General features: G+C 55.4%; 2 protein-coding genes across 2 annotated transcripts; both read right to left on the bottom strand.

Annotated features, from left to right (window-relative positions):
* Positions 1–453: 453 nt before the first annotated feature.
* On the bottom strand, positions 454–4,725 carry SPSK_02153 (NuA3 HAT complex component NTO1; the record flags this gene model as incomplete). The annotated part of the gene is made up of 1 exon (XM_016729030.1): positions 454–4,725. One exon carries the CDS (start codon positions 4,723–4,725, stop codon positions 454–456), a length of 4,272 nt encoding a protein of 1,423 aa, XP_016589092.1.
* A 2,514-nt stretch (positions 4,726–7,239) lies between these two features.
* SPSK_02201 (Leucine Rich Repeat family protein) lies at positions 7,240–10,321 on the bottom strand (the record flags this gene model as incomplete). The annotated part of the gene is made up of 2 exons (XM_016729075.1): positions 7,240–10,206; positions 10,289–10,321. The coding sequence occupies 2 exons, from the start codon at positions 10,319–10,321 to the stop codon at positions 7,240–7,242; spliced, it is 3,000 nt and encodes a 999-aa protein (XP_016589091.1).
* Between the last annotated feature and the right edge of the window lie 11,257 nt (positions 10,322–21,578).

The raw sequence follows: 21,578 nt of genomic DNA, 5'->3' as shown, positions 1-21,578 counted from the left end.
TTGACAAGGGCAGTGGCCGAGCATTAGGTCTCGTCGGAACCTGCCCATTCAACTTTCCCGCCCACGACACCTAAACGCATAACATACATAATGGGTAGCAAAGGAGGAACACAAGGTGACGTCCGAGAAATGGTCGCTCAAGGCGTAGTCAAGACCAGATGGATGGTGGAAGAAAAAAGTAGAAATAGGAAAGGAAACGTCAAAAGGTATAAGAGAGAGCAGACCAAACAGTATGCACAGAACAACAAAAAAGGGCACTACAACGAACAGCCGTGCCAGAAAAAGGAGAATAGAAACGTAAAAGCAGCAATGAAACAAAAGCACAGAGCCCAACAATCCAAGCGCCTCAACGCAAACAAAACACACACACAAATGTCATCGTCCTCACCAAACCATTCCCCCTCTTCCTCTTCTCGCCGTCTCGCCTTCTCGCCTGCTGTCCTTCTCCGCTTCTCATCTACGCCGAGCGGACGACCGTACGCCTTTCCGCTGTGGCGTCGTCGCACCGGCTGCACCCCGCCGCTTCGGCGTCGTCACCGTTAGGTTCTGGCTCTGGCTCTGGTGCTGCGACCGGGTCGACGGCGCTGGCGGCGGCGGCGGAGCGGCGACAGCCTTGGCCTCTTCCGCGGCGGCCGTGATGGTGCTGTCCTCGACGTCAAAGCCGAGGCCGTTGAGCTCTTCGTCGTCCATGTCGGTCAGGTCCTCGCTCAGCAGGCGCACGGCGTCGCGGCCCGACGACCACTGCTCCTCGACCACGGTCGTGCCCTCGAGGCCGAAACTGCCCAGGTACCAGAGAACGCCGCCGTCGTGCAGGGTGTCGACCGACGCCGGGGGCCGCTGGTTGTCTTTGTCTTGGCTGATGATGGCGACCGGGGCGGCGGCCACATTGCCCGGCAGGCTGCCGGTATGCGACTGCGGGGGGGTCAGGGGCCCGTTGGCTGTGGACAAGCCACTGCCAGAGAGCGGTGCACACCCACCATCGGTCTCCTGGCCCTCCTTGTCCTCCTTTTTCTTGCCACTGCCAATGCATTCGTCCTCGGCCTCGCCGTCAGCGTCCGCGTCAGCGTCCGCGTTCGCATCGACCCCAGCCATGCTGGCCTTCTGCAGGCTGCCGAGCGTGGCAGCCCCGCTGGCGAGCAGGTTGGACGAGCGCGGCGTCGTAATCTCGATGCTGATCGTCTTGTTCCGCGTCGACGTCCTGGGTGTCGCGACCGGGTTGACCGGGTTGACCGGGTCGAGGTCCATTTTCTCGTCTCTTTCGTCGTCTGTGGAGCCACCACGCGTTTGCGTCGGCGCCGCAGACGATGACGATGCGACCACAATCTGGCCGCCGGCCGCACGGAGACCGCCAGCCTCGCCGTCGCCATCGGCGTCGTCGGGGCGGTCCATCATGATGGTGTCGTCCGCCAGCGCGGCGCTCGCCGACGACCGCGCCGGTGCCGCCGCGGACGCTGACTGTATTTCCACGCTCGCCTCGAGCAGCTGCTCGAGCTCCTTCTGCAGCGGCTCCGGGGGGACGCGCGTAATGTCGGCCTCGGCGCGGACGGCGGCTTCGAGCAAGGGCTGGATCGCTTTCAGGATGCGCTTAGCAAGCCGCTTGCGATCGCGGGCCTCGGCGAGCGCGGCAGCCGGTGTGGCGGCAGAAGCAGCAGGCAGGCCGCCCGCCGGGGTCGCGCCATTGGCCAGCAGCTCCGTCGAGGCGTCCGCTTCGGCGGGCGGCGTGGACTTGCCGTCGTCGTCCTGCAGGACCGCGTTGATCGTGCTGCGCACGACCGTGGACAAGTCCTGCACAAAGGCGAGCGTGTTGGTGTAAAAGCGCTTCTGGAGCTTGGCTTGCAGAGCAGCAAAGCCGGCGCGAAACACGTCCTTGTCCTTGTCGTAAAAGCTGGCCTTGTCGATGACGGGCGCCAGCAGCTGGTGGATCGGGAAGTAGCACGTATTGACAAAGTCTTGTTCGAGGGTGGCCAGCGCAAGCTTGTCGCGCTCGCGCTCGACGAGGTCGCCGGTGATGCCACGCAACCGGTCAATGTCCGCCAGCAGCGATTCGGCAAACTCAATGCGGCGCTCGAGACGGGCCTGGCCCGAGGCGCCCATGGTGGCAAAGTTGCGGCGGGTCAGCTCCATGGACGTAAAGGTCTCCATCTGCAGCTGCAGGCGCTTGAGAAGGGCGGCGCCTCTACGCGCTTCGCGTTTGAGCGTCCAGTAGCGGCAGGCCTCGGCGACAAACTCGCGGCGGCGGCGGAGCATGAAGCGCTGCAGGGCCGTCTCGACAATGTCAAAGACGGCCTGGGGGATGACGGGCGCGCCCGACGGCAGACGCCACATGGGCTTGGCGGCGGCTGCAGCGGCTCCCTTCTTCTTGTCGCCACCGGCGTTGGACGTTGCGTCGGTCATGGCGGTGTCGTCGCCAAGCGTAGGGTGGGCGGCCGCGGCGGCCGCGGCGCCCAGGGCCGCCGTGATGCGTGCGCCCGTCATTTGCGACTCGTCGACCGGGTGCTCGACCAGGGCGTGGGTGGTGGCGGCCATCTGCAGGGCCGAGGCACGGCTGTCGGCCCAGATGCGGCCGCGCATGGTGCGCTTGTAGTGGCGCTTGGCCTCCCGCGTGGCCTGGTGCACGTTGTTTTCCTTGGCGTAGTCGGCCGGGCAGTGGCGGTCGCAAAAGGCCTTGAGGATCATGCTGTTATCCAGAATGGCAAGGTTGCCCTGGCTGTTTTTCATCTTAAGGTACAGCCGGGCGCGGCGCGCGCAGGTGACATGGAAGGCCTGGTAGCATGCCTTGTTGCCGCACTGGATGCAGGCGCCCATCTTCTGGCGGCAGATGTAGCAGGTCAGGCGCCAGCGGGTCTTGGGCACCTTCTCGACGTCCATGACGGGCTCCATGAAGGTGGTGTTGCCGAGCGAGGTCTCGGGAATCCACATGGCGCACAGCATATGGGCCCATTTGGACGAGTTGGTCTGCTTGAAGGCGCCGTCGGTGTTGGGGCAGAAGATGCAGGTGGGCACGCCGCGGCCAATCAGCTGGCACTTGCGGCACATCCACTGGCCCTCGGGGATGAAGGGCACGCCGTAGCAGTCTTGGTGGACGGCGAGGTCGCAGCCGTCACAAAAGACAATGGCGTTGGTGTTCTCGCAGTCGCCGTCGTCGCAGATGGCGCACTTGCTGTCCTGCTCCTCGCCGCCTTGGGTCTCGCCATTAACGGCCGCGGCGGACGAGGAGCGCGGACGGTGCGTCTGCGGGGGTTTCGGGTTGGGCTTGGGGATGCGCTTTTCGAGCGCGTGCCACTCCTTCTCGATCTTGGTGATGGTGATCTCAAAGATCTCGCGCGTGATCGGCTCGACATTGGCGGCTTTGCGCTGGACGTTGAGCTTGACCAGCCACATGTCGTCCTGCTCGTCCATGTCGTACTCGACACGCCCCACGCCGCCGTTGCTGCCAGCGCCGCCGCCTGCAAGGACAAGGCTCACGCTGCTGCCTGGGACGCCGTATGCGGTTGGCAGAGAGGACGAGGCGCCCCATGCTTCCGTGGCGGCCGACCCGGCACCGCCGCCACCAGCACTGGCGCTCTTCTCCGCGGCGGCATGGTGGTGGTACGCGTCAATCTCCTCTTCCGCGTTGGCGTCACTCGCCTTGATCAGGTAGGGATCCGGCCGCACGTAGACGTCACTCTCTTGATAGCCCACATTCATCATGGACTTGTCGACGTAGCGGCCGGCGGTCTTGCCCTCAAACAACAGGATGCGGTCGGTCTTCCGATACGACGGCAGCTTCAGGTCCAGTTTCTCTTTGGGTGTCTGGTTGTGGATCGGCAGCACCTTGGGCGTCTTGGGCGTTGTCGACAGCCCGTACGTGATTAGCCCCAGTCCCAGCCCGTCGCGCGGCGGCCGGCCGATTCTGCGGCGCAGAGGGGTTTCCGGCAGACCAGACGTGGCCGAGGGCGACCCGCTCGCCGCAGTCAGGTCGTGTTGTGATGCGTCTGTTGAGAAGGATGTGGCAGCTAGTGTGTTGTTGGCGTCGCCGTTGGGCAACCCACCGTTTGTATCTGTCGTGCCACCAAGCGTCGGCGTTGCTATTGCACCGACATTGTGGCTGGTCGCGGACGTGCTCCCGCCATTCGCAAAGGGGGATGCTCCGCTGAACGAGAGGCCTGCAGTCGGCGTGGCCGTGGCCGACGGGCGCGGCGCTGTGCCGTCCACCTCCTCGGAGGGGAAGACCATGAACGTGGTCTCAATGTCCAGATTCGGGTGGAACTCCTCCCACCCGCGTTCCTCGCGGGGCTTGTATCCTTCGCTCTGCACGACGGCGGCCGCAACCGCTGCCGCCGAGCTAAACTGCTCCTCGTCGTCCGGTTCGTATCTGCTCACGGCGATCCGTGTCCGCGTGCTTCGCTCGCGTCGGGGCAGTATTGGTGATGATGCGGGGGGTTTGGGGGCGCGTACGGCCGGTGCCCGGCGAGGGGCGGTGGCGGAGCGGCTGCCTCCGCCACCGCCGGCGCCTCCGGGGGATGCTCGTGGGGCGCCGCGGACCACATAGGTGACGTTGCCGTCCTCGTCAACAAAACGACCGCCTCCGCCAGGGCCTCCAGGGATGTACTTGCGCCTCTTAGGCGGTGGTTCAGAGGATGCGACCGCCATTCGAGCTGCTCGTGATGCGTTTGTAGAGCCGGGTGGGCGACCACGGCGGCGGCCAGTCGACGTCCGTCGAGGCGTGGATGGCGCGGCCGCCATATAGGGGGGTGGGGGACTCGCTAGGGAAGGGCGAGCGAGGGCGGCTCCCGAGTGAGCGCTCGCGTATTCTCGTGTTGGGCACAGCTATTCGTGATAACGAGCGGTTTTGATGATGGAAGAGATGGTCCTGGGCTTGCGGGTGAGGCGTTACGAGAACCGCGTCTCAGGATACCGAGAGGGGGAGTCGACGCGCATCTGAGTCGCACGGCGTGGCGAGGGCGTAAAACGAGTAAATATTGATGAGAAAACAACGGCCTGAATTAGAGACGCGCAGGGCTGACAGGATGCTATGCGTTGCTCCTCAAATGCGGCGTTGCACGTTGGTGATACGGGGTGTTTTGGTGATTGTCGTCGAGGGGGGTGGAGGCAAAATGGCCACTCAACCACACAGAAGACCCCGTCGGCGATTCACGTCGCGATGGACGGCAAACCGAGCCATTCCCTATCGGGACTAGCGTTGTAGTTTGGGGGTCCACTTTTGTCAGCCGCCAAACAAGGGGCGCGGGTGTCACAGAATAAAAGGAAAATCAAAGCCATTAATTCGTATGGTATGGCGTTCGATGTACTCTAAAATCTGCAGGCTGGGCACCCGTTATGCATCCTACGAGTGCGCCATTGTTTGGCTTTGACACGATATGGGGTATTTCAGTGTTTGAGCAAAACTTCGACGTAACAGGGGAATTGATTTCGAGAGACCCAGCGCCATGCAATTGTCTACTTGGAGACGAACTGTAGTTCTCGACGAACGTCCAACATATCACATTCAATGGCCGTTCACTGCTTTGTTTTCTCGTATCGGTGGTTGTGACATCAAAATCTCCGCCGAGCGGAGCATTCGATCTTTGGAAATCTAGAACAGCCCTGGGACAAGGCGACCCAAATGATGTCATCCCGTTGGCTTGTCCCCTTTCTTGGCGCCACATCACTGACTGTCGTTCTGACCGCCAATTCATGCACAGGTTGCTGACAACGACAACTTACAATCGCAAGTCATATCTAGAGACAGCCGCCAGTTTTAACCATTGCAGTTGTTCTCAAAAGACGCTTCACGGGATGTCATTGTCTCGACCATTCAAAGACATCGATCTCATCGTCCGCAAACCAATGACTCAAGATAATAATATGCTTTGATCAACTCGTTGCCGATGCATCAAAGGTTTGAAGTTTTTTATGATAGTCTTCTACGTCATGTATGAGAAGAGGCCGACTGGTTACACGTACAACCGTATCCAAGAAACTCGAGATCCGCTGGAGGCTCAAGATCCGTTTTATCTCGCGTCAATCAACTGCTCGGCCCAGATTTCATTCTTGCGAATTCTATTGATGATCGTTCTTGCAAGGAGCATCGGCACTTCGGCGTTATGCTCTCCAAGTCCAGAAAGTACGCCTTTGAAATAACTCACGGGTAGGACGTGAACATTCGCCGTACTACGCCTCAGTCGAGTATTGCCAAATGTCATCAAAGAGATGAATTGTAGCACACCCTCGCGGTGTGACAAAAGGGGCGGAGACACGGGGACCAGCGAACGCCGTGATCCGCTTAGTTTGATGAAACCTGGTGATGGACCCTGGAAAAAGAGAAGTAAACCGGTCGTTGCCGGAAGAAGGAAGCTACGGTGGAAGCTAGACCACAGTGTCGTTCCTTTTGAGCATAGCAAATGCTGCAATGGCTTTTGTCATTATCTGTCTGGGACTAGTGACGCCATCCACAGCTCAGCAGAATGCCTGGCGATACACAGCTTGATCCATTCATATAGTCCATCTGCAACGCCGAAAAGCGAGACGCAAAAGGTTCTTTTGATAAATCTTTCACAATTGTCAAGTCTACAGACGCCTCTTCACAACAATTGGATTTCGTAGCCACGCAGCAGACTTCGAGGTTTCATAGCTCCCAAAGCCCATTCACGCCGCAGCATCATTTTCAATCAAGACATGTGTTTACAGTAAAGTCACCAAGCATCCACGAGTTCAATTAATAAAGAAATGGGTTGTGTTCAGATTCCAGAAGATAGTCCAATATAACGCCAATATGTCGAAAAAAAATCAAAAAGTCGCGCCCTATTATAAAAAATATAAAACCGTCTTTGCCTGCAAAGGGCAGATAGATGCAAAATGAAAACTCCCCACGAGGCCAAGATCACAAAACAAGGTATCAATGGAAAGTAACAAAAGAAGCCAAACAAGAAACTTGTCGTGCGATGCAAAACATGCAAGACATTCACAAAACCTTGCTACAGATGAAAGCACAAACATCAGAACATCAATGGGCGAAAATCGCCCACCATAGTCAGCAAATATGCTGTTGCCAACGGGTCACGACACAGTGGTCGACCAAAAAAGTTAACGGACGCCCTCCAATTCTAGATTTGGAGGACGAGGGTATCAAAAGGGGAGAAGGGGTAAGGTGGGAAAGGTAAGGTGTGCCTCATATGTGGACAAAGAAGTTTGAGCACTAGAGTGCATCCCGCGAGGACAATATAATAGAAAAGGCAGCGAAGCCTTCCGTTGTCTTGTTTAACCCAGCGTGCGGCCGGAGTGAATGGCCTGCACACTCGTCGACCGCGGCGCGACAGGACTAGGATGCAGCGGCGACGTGGTGGCGCTGCTAAAGGGGTTGTCGTGATATTGAGGCGGATGGCGCACGGGATCCCAGGTCTCTTCGCTCAGGACGCTGAGGTAGCCCTCGCCAACCTGGTCCCGCAGTGCTTCGATCTTGCGCCGGTACAGCTCACCACCGACGTCCCAGTCCTGTGGCTCGCTCCATGGTTCAGCCGGCGCAGGCGAAGGCGTGCTGGTCGCCTTGGTCGGAGTCCGCGTCGGCGTCGTAGGCGTTGCTGGAGCCTGTGGCACCGGCGCCTGCACTGTAAGCGGCGACTGCGGTGGTAATGGTGGCAGAGCTTGTGCAAGTCTGGTTGATGTAGGTGCGCCTGTACTGGTGCCGTTTGCCAATATTGGCATCTCGGCCACCTCGGCTACCGCTGTAAACGTCGAGCTGGTATCGACCGGGTGCGGTGTGATCATGGCTTGGGGCTTGGCTGGCTTCGCTTCGAGTAGCACAGGCACAGCCGCAGCAGACGAAACGAGGCGATCATCCTGAGCCGGAACAGTGGGAGCGGTAGAAACAGTTGGCATAGTTGAAACCGTGGGCAGCGCTGGTAGAGGGCGTACGTTGGGTGTATCCTCAGGCGACCGGGAAATGATATAGTTGTCTTCAGTTGTTGTCAAGTACGACGTCTCGGGTACAACAGGTAACGGCGGTAGTACAGCCGTGGTTGCACGGTCGAACGAGGTTTCCAACGGTGACGGGGCAGAGGGCGGGGGTAAAACAGGTGCTGTCGTTGCCGATGTGGACAGCACGTGCGTAGTGGTGACGTTGTTGGTGGCCAAATCAACAATCCGTCGCTTCGGGGCACGCTTGCGACGGGTGGCATTGCCGTTGCTCTCGCCAGAGGCGGTGCGCACCACGGGCCGCTCTTTCCGCAGAACAGCAGGTTCACGAAGCTCGCGGGTTTCGCGAGTGTCGCGCGGTGTATCGTACACAATAGCAGGCTTGCTCACATCGACAGCAGCGATGGTGGGAACAGGTTGCGGCTTGATCACGGGCACCATAGGCGGCAGTGGAGCACGCTCCACGAGATACTTGCGCTCCGAGTAGCTGGGGCCGCAGGCATCTATGATGATGTCTTCGGTGAAACCCGGTGTCTTGCGGAACAGGTTGAAGATGGTGATGCGGTAGTCCTTGTGGGTCCGTGTGAAGGGATTGCCTCCCACCCACACCTCGCGAATTTCGGGAATACCGGTCAGACGTGCCAGCTCCGTCGGGTCAGTGAGGCTGTTATCACGGAGATCGAGGCGCTCCAGCGGGTACAACTTCTCAATGCCGGCTATGGACTGTAGCCGGTTGGCCCGCAAGTTCAGCGCAGTGATGGCAGGCAACGGGAAGTGCGCGAGCGAGTGCAGAGAGTCGATCATGCACTGCGACAGGTTCAATGCACGGAGCGCGGTCAGGGTCGCCAGGCTGTCCGGAATCTGCGTGAAGAGGTTGCTCGACAAGTCGAGCGAATGCAGAGTGTTGGACAGTGGGGACAGGCTGAAGGCAGGGATCGAGGTAAGTGAGTTATCCGCCAAGCTGAGGTGCTTCAGGAAGCGCCACTTGGTCGCCGGGAGGACGCCGACGGTGAGCAGGTTGGACGTGCTGCCCCGGCGGTAGTGCCATGAGTCGGAAAGGCTCGACTGCGAACTGCCAGACCCGGATCGGTGCACTTTGTGTGAGCTGCGGACGTATGCGGTGCCGTTGCGCGAGCTTGAGGGCCGACGCGGCGAGTGGCTGCGAGGGCGCGACGACTTGGAGGGCGAGTGCGGCGAGGCCTCATCGCTGTTGGACCGGGCGAGCGAGGGCCGGAAATCAGTACCACTGTGCTCGGGCTGCTCGTCTGCGGATGGTTCGCTAATAACCGACCCAATCCGCATGTCGAGCACCGAGGTACGCGGGTCTGGCGAGCCGGGCATTGACATGCTCTTGTGCAGCTCGGCATGTGGGATCGACGGGCTGCTACGACGCGGGCTCATCATACCCATGCTGCCACCGACGGAGCCGCCGCTGAAAGGCCCAATGGTCGGGGATGACTGTGTCTTGGATGTCCGCCGCCGGCGCTTCTCCATGTCATCAAGGACAATGTCGACCAGAATCTCGATAGGATCTTCGATGGATGCACGCTTCAGCGTCAGAGACCGCAGTTGGTCGGCAAGGCGATCCCAGCCAAAGAATTGCCGAAAGTCCATGTCGCATACTTCAAGAGCTTGCACGTTTTTGAAGACATAGAGTGGGACGGCCGAGTCGAAGGGGAACTCCTCGTAGCCCCGGATGAGGCGGGCACGCCAGTCGGGGGCGAGACGCAGACACGGGATCTTGGTGAAGGCCGAGTACAGGTATTTGAGGTCAGCCTGCAGGGCGGCCTTTTGCCGCTCGGTGCGAGCGGCCGAGATGCTCGAACCAAGACTGAAGTTGGCCCAAAGGGCAGACATGCCGGACATGACGCTGCGGATGCTGGATACGGAGCGGATGGAGCCGACGTCGGAACCGTGTGTCTTGGAGCGTTGAGACTGGCTCAAGAACGAGACGTAGTTTGTGGACGCGGCAGCATCGTGGAGGTTTTCGATGCGGATGCCCATGGGACCAACAGGGATGCCGAGCTCCTCAAAGCGGGACAGCAGGTAGAAGAGGTGATGCGAGGTAAGTGCGAGCTTGGCTGACTTTACGCTGTGGGAGGTGAAGTTGAGGGACCCGAGAGACAAGGCAGCCGCGAGAGAGCTCGACGTCGAGGACGAGGTCGAAGGGCGCTCGGGAAGGGTGTTCGTCGAGGAGCTCGTCGGGAGCGACGAGACGCTCTGAGAGGGGCCATGTCGCGGGCCCGGCTGTCGCCGAAACTGCAAAGCATTCGCAAGTGCCTTTTCATGCGTACGCACAAACGTGGCCAGTTGCTGGGCGGGAGTTAGTATAACGACATGGTGTATGCTCTCGTGGTCCATTTTATTTCTTCAAACTCGTCCTAGCTGTGCGTACCTTGATGAACAACTCCCCGTCTTCCGAATCCATGGCGGCGGCGGTTTCGTTTAAGGATGCATTGGGGACAAGTGCTATGTAGTAAAGGTCGGCTGTAGGATGTCGAAGGGGATGCTGAAGCTGTTCGCTGGCGAGTCTTTATAGATGTATGTGTTCGCTTCACTTTCGGCGGGTACGGTGTGGTACGCGACGGAAATACCGCTGTCTCGAGAAGGTCGCTCAAGGGACAATAGAAAATCAAGGAGAACTGAACAACGAAAAAATCCCGAGGACTGTTGCACAGAAAAGAGAGTCAGTCAAACATTCGATTTTGTGTTCCTTGCATGTCTTGCGTGGGGACAAAGATGGCAAGTGACGCAAAGAACGCGTCAGAGAAGGGCCACTGCAGAAAAGAAAAGGAAAAGAAAAAGGAAATATAAAATAAGAAAACAGTTTTAAAAAAGATCAGCAACAGAGAGTCGGTGAAGGAACAGTCCTAAATGTGCCACGCAGGACAAGGTGCACTCCGTACCGTCCCAAGAAACAGTTTATGGATCCATGTGTCCAAGGGCCTTTTGGAAATTCAGTCCGTAGGAACAAGACGGGACCAGTCGTAGACCAGAGGAGGGGTGTGTGGGAATTGGTTTGTCTGTTTCTGTCTAACAGGAACCAGGTAGGAGCCGGCAAGGAAGAGGAGAAAGAGGCAGTGAAACAAGGCAAAGTTGTGATCAGGGAAGAAATAAGAGCAAGTCGGCCGATCCAGGCAAACAATAAGTGAATGCGAGGATGACAAAAGGATGTGCACAGGGGACTGCGTTTGGCAGGTTTGCCACAGCGCCTAGGCTGAGGCTGCGGAGGCGGCGGAGGCTGCGGAGATTTTGCTGTCGATTTGATGCCGTTTGCTCTAACGACAAGTTCGGGGCTGCGGCAGGCGGCAGACTCGCAGGGCAACCGCCCGCGCAAAACCAAACTGCATGTACTATAAAAAAGACTAAAACAAGAAAACAAGTGCTACAGGCTGACACGAGGCTAGGAGTGTGGAAGGACGGAGGGTGTGAGGGAAAGTGTGGGTGGGCGTCAAGGCGTGTTCCTGAAGCTGAGTCAACTGGGGGGGGAAACAGTGTGTTCATTCCTGATGCATCCCAGTAGCGCATGCGTGCATGTTTGTGTATGTGTCAGTGTCTGTGTGTCAGGTGGCGCATGTGAGTTGTGTATGCGTGCACTGGTATGGGATTTGGGTGCGTTGTGCGTCGTTCGTCGTTTCGTTTTTTTTTCTTGTGCTGCTTATGCTTCGTGCTTCATGCTTCATGCTTCATGCTTCATGCTTGGTACTTTCGTACGTCGTGTCGTTTGCCGCCGTCCGTCGGCCTCTTTCACGAGTCCGACAACTAGCGGTCCTTGGCTATGCATTTCATGTTGTCTCCTGGGCCAGGTGACCCGGTGCGGCGGAGTGCCTGTTTTGCTGCCTGTTTGCGGAACCAGGACGGCGACTGGGCAGTGGACGACAGAGACGACTCAGCTGACAAGACATGCGGCACAGACAGCCTACAGAAACACAAAAGACAAGTAGACACCAGATTGACGAAACGGTGGGAATAAACAAGACACAAAATGACATAGCAAACGGGGACATAAACAATCGAGATACGGAAAACAACAGGAGACAGCAAAAAACACACATCAACACACTAAAAAAGAAACCCTCCTTGAGGTCAAAAGGGGGGTCAGATCACACAAGGGGCGCGCGAGTCGATATTGCATACCAGAGGAAGAACGTATGACGAGATGAGTTGCGGAAACAAGACGAGGAGTCGGCAAACGGCGAAGGAGCTGGAATGCGCCCGCGGGGTAAGCGATATGAAACAAAAGAACGGCGGCGACGACGACGTCGACGCCGACGACAGAAAAGGTGACAAGAGGACAATAATATAAAAGGAGTGGACGTGCAACGGGGATAGAAGGGCGACGCAGGCGGCTCTCTGTTTTCGTTTCGTGGAAGAGTTGTTCTTGTTGTGTTTTTAGGACGGGATTTCGAGGACGTTGAAATGTTGCCGGGTTGTTTTGGAAGGAAGAAAAACAAAGCAACAGAAGGAGCATAGCAGAAGAGGAGCATGGGACGATTGGAGCAACACGAAATGGGCGTAGTCAAGGGCCGCACGGCACTAAAAATGGGTGGAGGAAGGGAACAGGAGGGAGCCAGGATAGATACGGCAAGAGCGACCAGCGCTAGCGGGAAACATAGCAAGAGAAAGCAAACCGCGCGATGGCTCCCAAACAAACAGTGGGAAACGAGGCAGGCGCTACCGGTGCCAATCGTGTTGTCGACGAGAGAAAGTGCACAACAAGAGAACGAAAACGAGAGACAGACGCGAATGCAAACGTGACTGCAAAATAAATGCAGAGCGGCCACTTACCCAAAATGTTCTTCTGCCACGCCACAACGTTTGTAGTTTTTGTATATTTTTTATCGCAGATATACGTGGCACTTCGCGGCGTTTCGGTGCTTCGTCGAGCTCGGCAACACAGGGGACGCGGTGTGTTGTTTTCGAAGGAAGGTGCGATCGAAGGTGTCTGGACTCGAGTCGTTCGATTTTGTCGAGCAGGGAAGGAGGCCACAAAAAAGGACGGCACAGGTGTATAAAGGAAGGAGCACACCGGAGAAAAGGGGGGGTGAAGAAGAAGGAGGAAGAAAAGAAAAGAAACAAGAAAAAAATAAAAGTGAAGAAGGGGAATATCTCTAACGTTCCCACACTCAGCAGACGACACAAAACAGGCGATAACAAAACAGCACCAAAGCACCGTAGTCCTTTTTTTTTTCCTCGCCCGTATACTCTTCCTGATGATTCCCTCGGACGTTTCTCGTCTCGTCCTCTCTTCTGCGTCTTCTCTCTCTTCTGTTTCGTACGGGTGCTCTGTCGAGAAAGCAACCACCTCTACGGGCCAAACAGAAGAGAAGAGGAGGAGAGAAGGAAAGGGAAGCAGAGGAGGGAAGACGGGAAATTGGAGACGGGGGGTTGAGAACGGGGGTCTGGTTTGGTTTTAATACCAGCAGCCGTGTGGCCGCTCACTTTCTTCTTCAGTTATTTCAGTATTGCGCGCAGGAGCCTTGCCAGTCGCAGACAAGACGGCCAATAAACCCATTTGCAAGGGGCCGCGAGGCAGGAGGGAGGGAGGGGTACGGCGGCTGTGGAGGACGAAGAGGCTTTGAGAAAAGTGACTGAAAATGGTATCATATGCGGGCCATCATGGTGGGGATCAGGCCGAGAATACCTGTGCATTCAGGGTCCTCGCAGTCTTTTTTTCAATCCTCTTGTTCTTCGCCCCGGGATGCTAGCTGCCCACCACCTGCGTACTCAGGGTACTGCTAGGATGTTTGTGCAGGAGGCTTTGGTGGGCCAGAGGAGGCCAGAGGACGTGCGGCCGAGATGAAAGAGAGGGGGCATGTCGTACATCGTAGTGAAAGTCCACCAAGCAGCCTGCAAGGATACGGCGCCAGGACCACTCTAGCGCGTTTTGTGCGGGACATCACAGCAGGTTGAAATTGCAGACAACAAGGGGGTGGGAGGCCAGGACAGAAAATACGGAGCAAGTCTCCCCCACCATAAACACACTCAACCCATCGACAGCGTCCAAAAGATTGGAGAGATCAGACCGCTAGACAGGGGACGCAGCCAGATGCTGTCGAAAGCCTGTCGTCAGTCTCCTCCGCAGCCAGGCCCCTCCTGGTAATTGATACCACCGTCGTTTATAATTATGTCTGTCTATGATTACTCCGTACGCCAGAAGACAGTAGTGTCAGCACCAGAGTGTTATTTTGTTTTTGTTGACCATTTTCGCGTTCATTGGAGGACATAAGATGGCGGCCTCGGAGCAATTTCACAAGTTCATGCTCTCGTATATGTCTTTTCTGACTTCTGATGGCATCGTGCCAATGGTGAGAAATAAAGGATCAGAGGCGAGTCACTGGAAGAAAGGAGAAAAAGAACTGTCTCATATGCACCGAGTCGGCAGAGAGGGTGCCCGCGCCCTGCCTATTTTTGCGTCCTCTTACCTTTTTTTAATTGAATTGAATTGAACAGTACGACATAAAGAATGGCCTTGCCGCTCGCTGCCAGGAAGGGCAACGAGCCGGTGGTGGGCAGCCAATAATGGCAGCGAACAAGGCTTTTGTCCTGGTATTGGCCTGGGGCAATGCATTGAGCAATCCATCCACAGTCACTGGTCAATGGCCGCTTTCTAGAGTCAGAATTCGACCCTTCGTTGTGTTCTTGGCCTCCCTGAGCGGCCCAAGGGGCTATCCAAATAGACGCCCTTGACAGGCCCTCCTGCGGCGTGCCCCCGTTTACGTGCAGGAAAGGGGGGGCTTGCATCTGCATCTCGTCTGCATCGGGTCTGCGTCGACGTCTGCGTTTTGCGTCGTTTCTTTCCCCTCCTGCAGCTGCTGCAACTGTAAGAGGATGCAGAGAGGGACAAGAGAGAGACCGGGCAGGCGCATGCTGAGAGCAACGCAATGACACGGCGTGCGTCTCCAAACACAACAGTTGCAGTGAGAGCGGATATGGTAGGAGATGGAAAAGGAGACAAGGACAAAGGAAGAACGAAGAGATGAAAGTCCGCCGCTACTGTATGCAGGCTGTGAGCACAGCTTTGTGCATAATAGGCAGGGGGTTGCGTCCTAGCCTGTATGACCGAGTAAAACGGCAAAACGTAAGAAGAGAATCATGTCTGTGGACTTCCTGAAAAAAAGCAACTCGACGCGGTGAATCGGAATGTGGAACGACGACGTCGAACGCAAGGGCCGCTGCATGTTTCGCTTCGTCCTCCTACGCAAAGGACACACAGGGCACAAAAATCGAAGCGGACTCTGAAGAAAGCAAAGATCGTCATATCCAGCTTGGAGCGTGCTTCAGCCTTCGGCTTCAGCTGTCGTTGTGCCGGCCATCGTCAAGAGGATTGCCGAAACGGACAAAGGAAAGAAAGACACGAAATGAAACGAATCGGAAATCACGGGCGTTCACCGCCAGTGCGGCGAAGACGGTACAATAACGAATGAACGACACAAAAAAGGACAGGACAAGCACATTGGCCGTGGACGATGCACTGAGGCTGGCGTTATTTGTTAATTCTACATTCCGCTGGGACTTTGCCCTCTCAATACCTGTTTGGAGAATAAAAAACGTGCTCAAATTGCGAGGTCGCAGACAGGCGCCATGTAGACCGCTGGAAAAGAAGACAAAAGGAAGACGAAAAAACGACGACAAGACGAAAAAGGGCATCAACCATCAATGTCAACGGCACCACCAGGACTTGGCGCGCCTTCTCCTTCCATGGTAGCGTGCAATGGACGGCGCCGGCGTCGACCGAAAAAGTAGGCGCGAGAAGCGACAGGACGCCCCAGAGAGAGATATCGAGATAACAGGAGGCGACGGTGGAACACAATACGACGTTCGGTGTGTGAAGAACGGAGAACAAGTGGAAAATCCCCAACCCCGTCGTACCCTTCGCACCCCTCTTGTCTCTCATCCCATCCTTGCTCCTTGTTGCCAGCCTCGCCTGACACGGGCGAGTAATAATACGGAGTGCGACAAACAGTGGGGCCCTGTCAAGAGCTTTCTTCCATCTGACTTCTTTTGTTTCTTCTTTGTTAATTTGTGAAATGTCGCTGCTTCACTTGGCTGTTTTGCCATTTCTCTTTCGAAACAATGCCATATTTTGTTATCCATCTCCCAACAAATGGCATCGTGCTCGTTTCGAGCCGAGTGGCTATTCTGGTAAATTAAATTGCCATGGCCCAGGAAACAGTCCCCTTCGGTCGTCTCGTTGTCACTTTCGTCAATCTCCTTTGAGTCCGACGTATGCACCAAGTAGTCAGAGTACAATGCGTACTATCATCACAGAGACGGGTCAAGTCACTCTGGGGAAGCGAACTCGTTCTGCTCATGTCGGCCGAGAGTATGTTGTATAATGCAAATAATCGTCCAACACGAAATGCCCCTCTTGACGATCCCTTTCCAAGCCATGACGAAAGGCGCAATTCTGTTTCGCAGTCCTTGGCTGCTCCCCATGGATCGTCCTCAAGGGTGGTTGGGTGTGAGTGGTCCAATGGCTGAATGGCTCCATGGCTTGCGCGTTTCTTTTTCCCCCCACGGCCGATAACCTCTTTTGGACCAGCCCTCAGCAGCCCACCACCCAAATCGTCTCCAGTCTGCGGATCTCAAATCAGCGGTGAAGAAAATAGCGTCCCTCTTGGAGAGACACGGAGAGACATGGAGAGACACGGAGAGACATGGAGAGACATGGGACACACTCGACGATGCTAACGCCAACATTTTCCCATTCTCGGCCTGGTCCTGTCGCGCCAATCTTTTTTAGTACTCTGCAGGAATGGCATGTGTGAGTGGACTTTGGACACCACCGGCGGTGATACTTTACGATTTACGACGTACGATTTACTCCATAATTTTTTTTTGAAGAAACACTCACAGCGCATGTCGTATGTCGTACATCTCACTCGCTGATGGTCTGCCCGAGCCCGCACTGACAAGAGGCGGTTAGCTGTCCCCTTGCTGAGATCCATGCCACAGAGACCGTTCTCTGAATGCTGTGCTCCGTGATACTCCGTGTGACAAGGTCTCAGTCTACCCATCGAAATATGATGGCGTGCGGCGGCTGAGAAGTAGAATGCCTTTGTGGTCCGAGCTTTTTTTGCTCTCTTCTTTTGCTCGGTTGTTTCTGCTTCCCTTGCCCTGCTCGCACGGACTCGAGCCTGGCCGAACGCGGTACGGCGTACAGAGCTGCAACAAAATCATGGCACTGACATAAATAGAATATATACGAAATAGTATGGGGCAATACTACAGACAATAGAGATGAAGTCGACGGCTATGTGCCGCTGTAAGGGCGTTGGACCCGTGACAAAACAATATCGGGGCAGGAGAGGAATGAGAATGGCGAAAGAAGCAAAAGCCAACATGTATCAAGAGATCGTCGATGCAGAGTCAAAATGTGGCACCTCCAACGCACCCTACATTCCTCAACTGCGATACGGACCCGTTTCTTATCAACATTCATGTCTGCCTGTCATTCTGCCAGCCGCCGTCGGCAGCCATCATCGGCAGCTGTCTCAAATCATAACAAATAAATGATTTTGAGTCTCCCTATCCAGGCACTACCCTCAGTCAGTGTTGTACAAGAGCTGCATCGTGGGGAGACAACGACAGGAAGAGGAAAGGAAGGAATATGAGACACGCAGCATGGAGCGAAACAGAGTTTGAGCAAGACATACTGGGCGCACGCCGAAAAGCGCCGGGGAAATGCTCTCATCGCTCGCAAGATACGGATGTCTGTAATTCGTACAGCAAAACTATCGTCCAAAATAGCCTTTGGGTCCAATGCCCATCGTCTCCACAAACATGCAGTTGTGAACATGCGAGTCGTGTAACTTCCAAGACAGGCCAAGACTAAACCAAAAGAGACGTATCCCATGGGACTCGCTCATCCCTCGCACTCGGTACGCGGTGCCACTTTGCGATCCATTGCATCGTCCGCAGTCGCTCGGTATTTCCATTTCGCTCGTCTGCTCAGCAGTTCAAGATTGCTCGAAATCAAGGCGGACGAGACATGCACGATGCGTGCCCGACTTTTTCTATTTTCATTTCTTTCGGTAAGAGACAAACATCTTGCGCCGGTCTTGCCAACCCACGAGTCTGGCCACGGGCTTGAGCCACGGGCCACGAGCCACGAGCCACAAAGCAGTCGGTCCATTCCCGCATATTCCTGTCCTTGTGCTGCACCCGCATCCCCAGCGCCCGCCACCCCGCGAACAAATCATATCAGCACATGCCACCACCCAGAGGAGAATGTGCGTACAACTGTTTCATTTATTGTGTTGTGTGTCGGGTGCACAACAGGCAAAATATGCGTCCTCCTGTAGCGCCAATGACAGAATGAAAAGAAAGTGACCAGACATGCGTCGGAGCGGAGGTCTGCCAGATGGCCAGCGTCCCACAAACCACCTTGTTGCAGAATCGAACGATGGGAGTTAAAAAAAACCCGAGTTGCACAACGGACTGCCAGCGTTGCCGCCGGTCAACGGGTCGGTTTTGCCAATACGTTGAGAAGCAGACATTGTTTTCTGGATACCCGCCACCCTGTTTTCTACAACATCGCCGATCGACCTGGTCATGTGCTGCCAGAGGCGAAACAACACGGCGGCGAGAAAGCAGCAACTCGTAAACGCCTAAAGGCCCATAGTGAAACGACGTTTACAAGAAGATACACCCGCTTACCAATAACAAGGGTTTCCAAATCCAGATCGTAAAGACGAAGAGCCGAGCGACTGCCGACGTCACAGGATCATTGTAGCTTATCTTCTACCTCCTGTCACAGATCTGTCTTGAGAGGCCCCAGTTTCCAAGGATAGGGTAGACCAGTCCCATCCATCCTAAGTACCAGACATCTGACCGCTCCTGCTCGATAGCCGCCGGCGTGCAAGCTCGTATTCCGTCGCCAGTAGTGGCTCCAGTGCTGCATTCTTATGTTCAACTGCGACAGCCACGGCCTGTGACGTCATGTCGCTCGCCTGACTTTGCAGGCGCTGCTTGCGCATCCCCGCCCCCCCCCCCCCCAAATCAGAGTGGCTCAAGACGTGTGTGAAGTTGCCCCATTACTTCGTGGTGGTCAGAGAAAGCGAGACCATGGTCATTCCTTTGGTCCAGCTGGTACTTTCACCTCTTGCAGTAAGGGCTGACTGTATCTACCGCGCCAGACCCAAGTCTTGAGGCTTGGCGAACAGGCTCGTGTTTGAATCGTATTGATGGCGCCTCAGAACGCGCAGCGTGGTCGTCTGTTTTACGAAAACTGCTGCGTCTCCGACGGCATCGCACGCTCGACACATGTTATCCAACGAAATGGCAAAACGGCGAACAAAGACCAGATTTGGGTCCCTGCATGGGAACGACTTACGACAAAGACCCTGAGAGCCCCTCGAGCCCCTAGAGGAGATCGCGGATGAAGATCACGGACCTTAAAACCAACAATAAACCGGCAAAAGCCAACAAAACGACAAACTCAGGCCACTGATAGGCCGTATGACGACAGGGGGGGTCGGGACTACACTGGATTTGGCTGGGACCTATCAAAAATAGAGGCCCCAAGAGTCGTGTTCATATTGTCGTACCGCGAGCCGCTGTGTTTTTACGTATCTTCGATCGCAGGCTCTCGACACTCCAGTGCGGCCCGCTGGCGACTGGACAAGGTTAACTTAGTTTTGAGGGTACTGGTACCTTTAGTGTCTTTTTTGCCTTTGCCCTCGGTCGTTCCCGATGGTTGGCTCTCCGCCTGTCCCCATGCGGTGTGCCGCCGGCTGACGCAAGACCCTGGCTGAGCCTTCGTGCGCGTGGACTGGGGCGTGACCATTTCTTCCGCCAAAACGGCGGCTGTGCTTTGCTAGTTTGTAGACAACATCCTTCCTTCTCTCGCCGTTCGCCGAAATCTCATGATAACAACAAGGACAGATTGCAGTCGTATGAATGAACGGCCTCGTCTTCTGTCGTCTTTTCTCCGGCTTTAGGGCGTCCTGTCGACTTTTGACTGGCGCTCTGTCTTCTCTCCAGAAATGCATCCTGCTCAAAGAGGGTTTGCGTCACTTGTCCCCAAGGTTTCAGTGCAGCGTTGCAGTCGTCGCCAAGAAAGGAAACAGGAAAAGAAAAACGTTGGCATGTGGCGGAGAATCTCCCAGCGAGCTCATTCACTCTAGTCACGACTCAGTACTCAGTAATGACGCCGTAATTTATGCAGGTTATTCATACGTTGCAGTTTGTATCTCCAGCGTAGATTTCAGACTCTCACTTTCCGCCGAAGCGGAAACATGACCCCCAAATGTCCGTCTTTTGTCGCCACTGTCAGTCTGCGTCTGTGCGTTTGACCCCTCCCCCTCATTATTTTACACTCATTGTTTCGTCTATCATTTTGCCGTGTGACTCTGCCTCGTCTTTTGTTCGTTTTTTTGTTTATTTTCTGGCCTTTTTTTTTTTTTCATTTTGGTGTGTGTGTGGGTAGCACTGGCCGAAAAAAAATGCAGCTTTTTCATCACATTCTCCTTCACCGTTCTTTGCACTTCCCATCCTTTGATGCTTTCCTCTGGACAATTTCTGCACATCGAAGTACGCTGATGGACGTTCTTGTCCACCCGGAATTCCATTCTTGGTCTCATACCCGGCAACAGCACTCTCTGTCCAAGGCAGAATATGTCAGAGTGGCCAGTTTGTGGCTAGTCTTCGGTAACAAGGCCGTCACGATACATATTGCGGGCCCCATCGAAGCTCCCTGTTGTAGATCATGCCCCGTTTCTCTTGCATTGTCCCACTCTATCAACCTGGGAAACAAGAATACTCATGCGCGCACTTTACAGAAACTTGCACGGAGGGAGGACGGAAGATAGAAAAAGAAAGACAAAAGGGTCGGCAATTGTCGGTAGAGATGTGATGTCGTGAGTGCGTGTTACAAGAGAAGGATCACGATTTACAACATTGATTTTAGTTTTCACTCGCTACATTACCTGCCCCCGAAATGGCAATCCGGTGAACAGCGGCCTCTGCCGTCGTGCTATTCGTTGCCGCTGCCTTGGCTCGGGAGAGAGAGACAAAAGGACGTGGAAAGACGAAAAAAAAAGGATGAGGGACGGGCTGGTTGGCCAAGGACACGGCAATATGTTCAGAAGGCGGGGCGCCCGTCTGAAAACAACAGAAAACAGGTGTGGCATCCCAGCTGTTTGACCGTCCTTTGTACTTTTCACCTCGGGTGCAGTCTTTGTTGGTAGTGTTCCGGTCTGCGTGTGTCAAATGTTGCGCTTCTGGCGGCTGTCTCCCAACTCGCAACTCATCCGTGTCTTGTCATATACCCCCAAATTATATTTCCATAGTTGTGCCATTTGAAAGTTTCGTTGACAGTATGATTTTGCAAATGAATACATAACAAGGAAACAGAGAAAACGCGCCGTACACAACAAAACTGTATTTTCTACATTTGCATCATACGATCTCGTAAGACTTGGCCTGGCAACCGAGGCACTGTGACTCGGGGCAGCAAAAGAAAGACGAAACAAAACAACAACAATTTGCCCACAAAAGTATCGGTCAAGAATAAAAAGTGAGCAACGACGGGAGACAAGTGGACGGAAGACGAACGGTAGAAGGCACAAAATTGGTTGCCAATGCGACGCAGCAGCCCAGACCAGAGTCGAAGTAAGGTAGTGCGGCACGTTCACGACCTCCTATTTGACAGATGCGAAGAAGGCCGCAGAAAAAGAAAG

This window comes from Sporothrix schenckii, assembly GCF_000961545.1.
Source record: "Sporothrix schenckii 1099-18 chromosome Unknown Cont43, whole genome shotgun sequence".
Taxonomy (NCBI): Eukaryota; Fungi; Ascomycota; class Sordariomycetes; order Ophiostomatales; family Ophiostomataceae; genus Sporothrix; species Sporothrix schenckii.
This window is presented reverse-complemented; position numbering and strand designations above follow the sequence as displayed.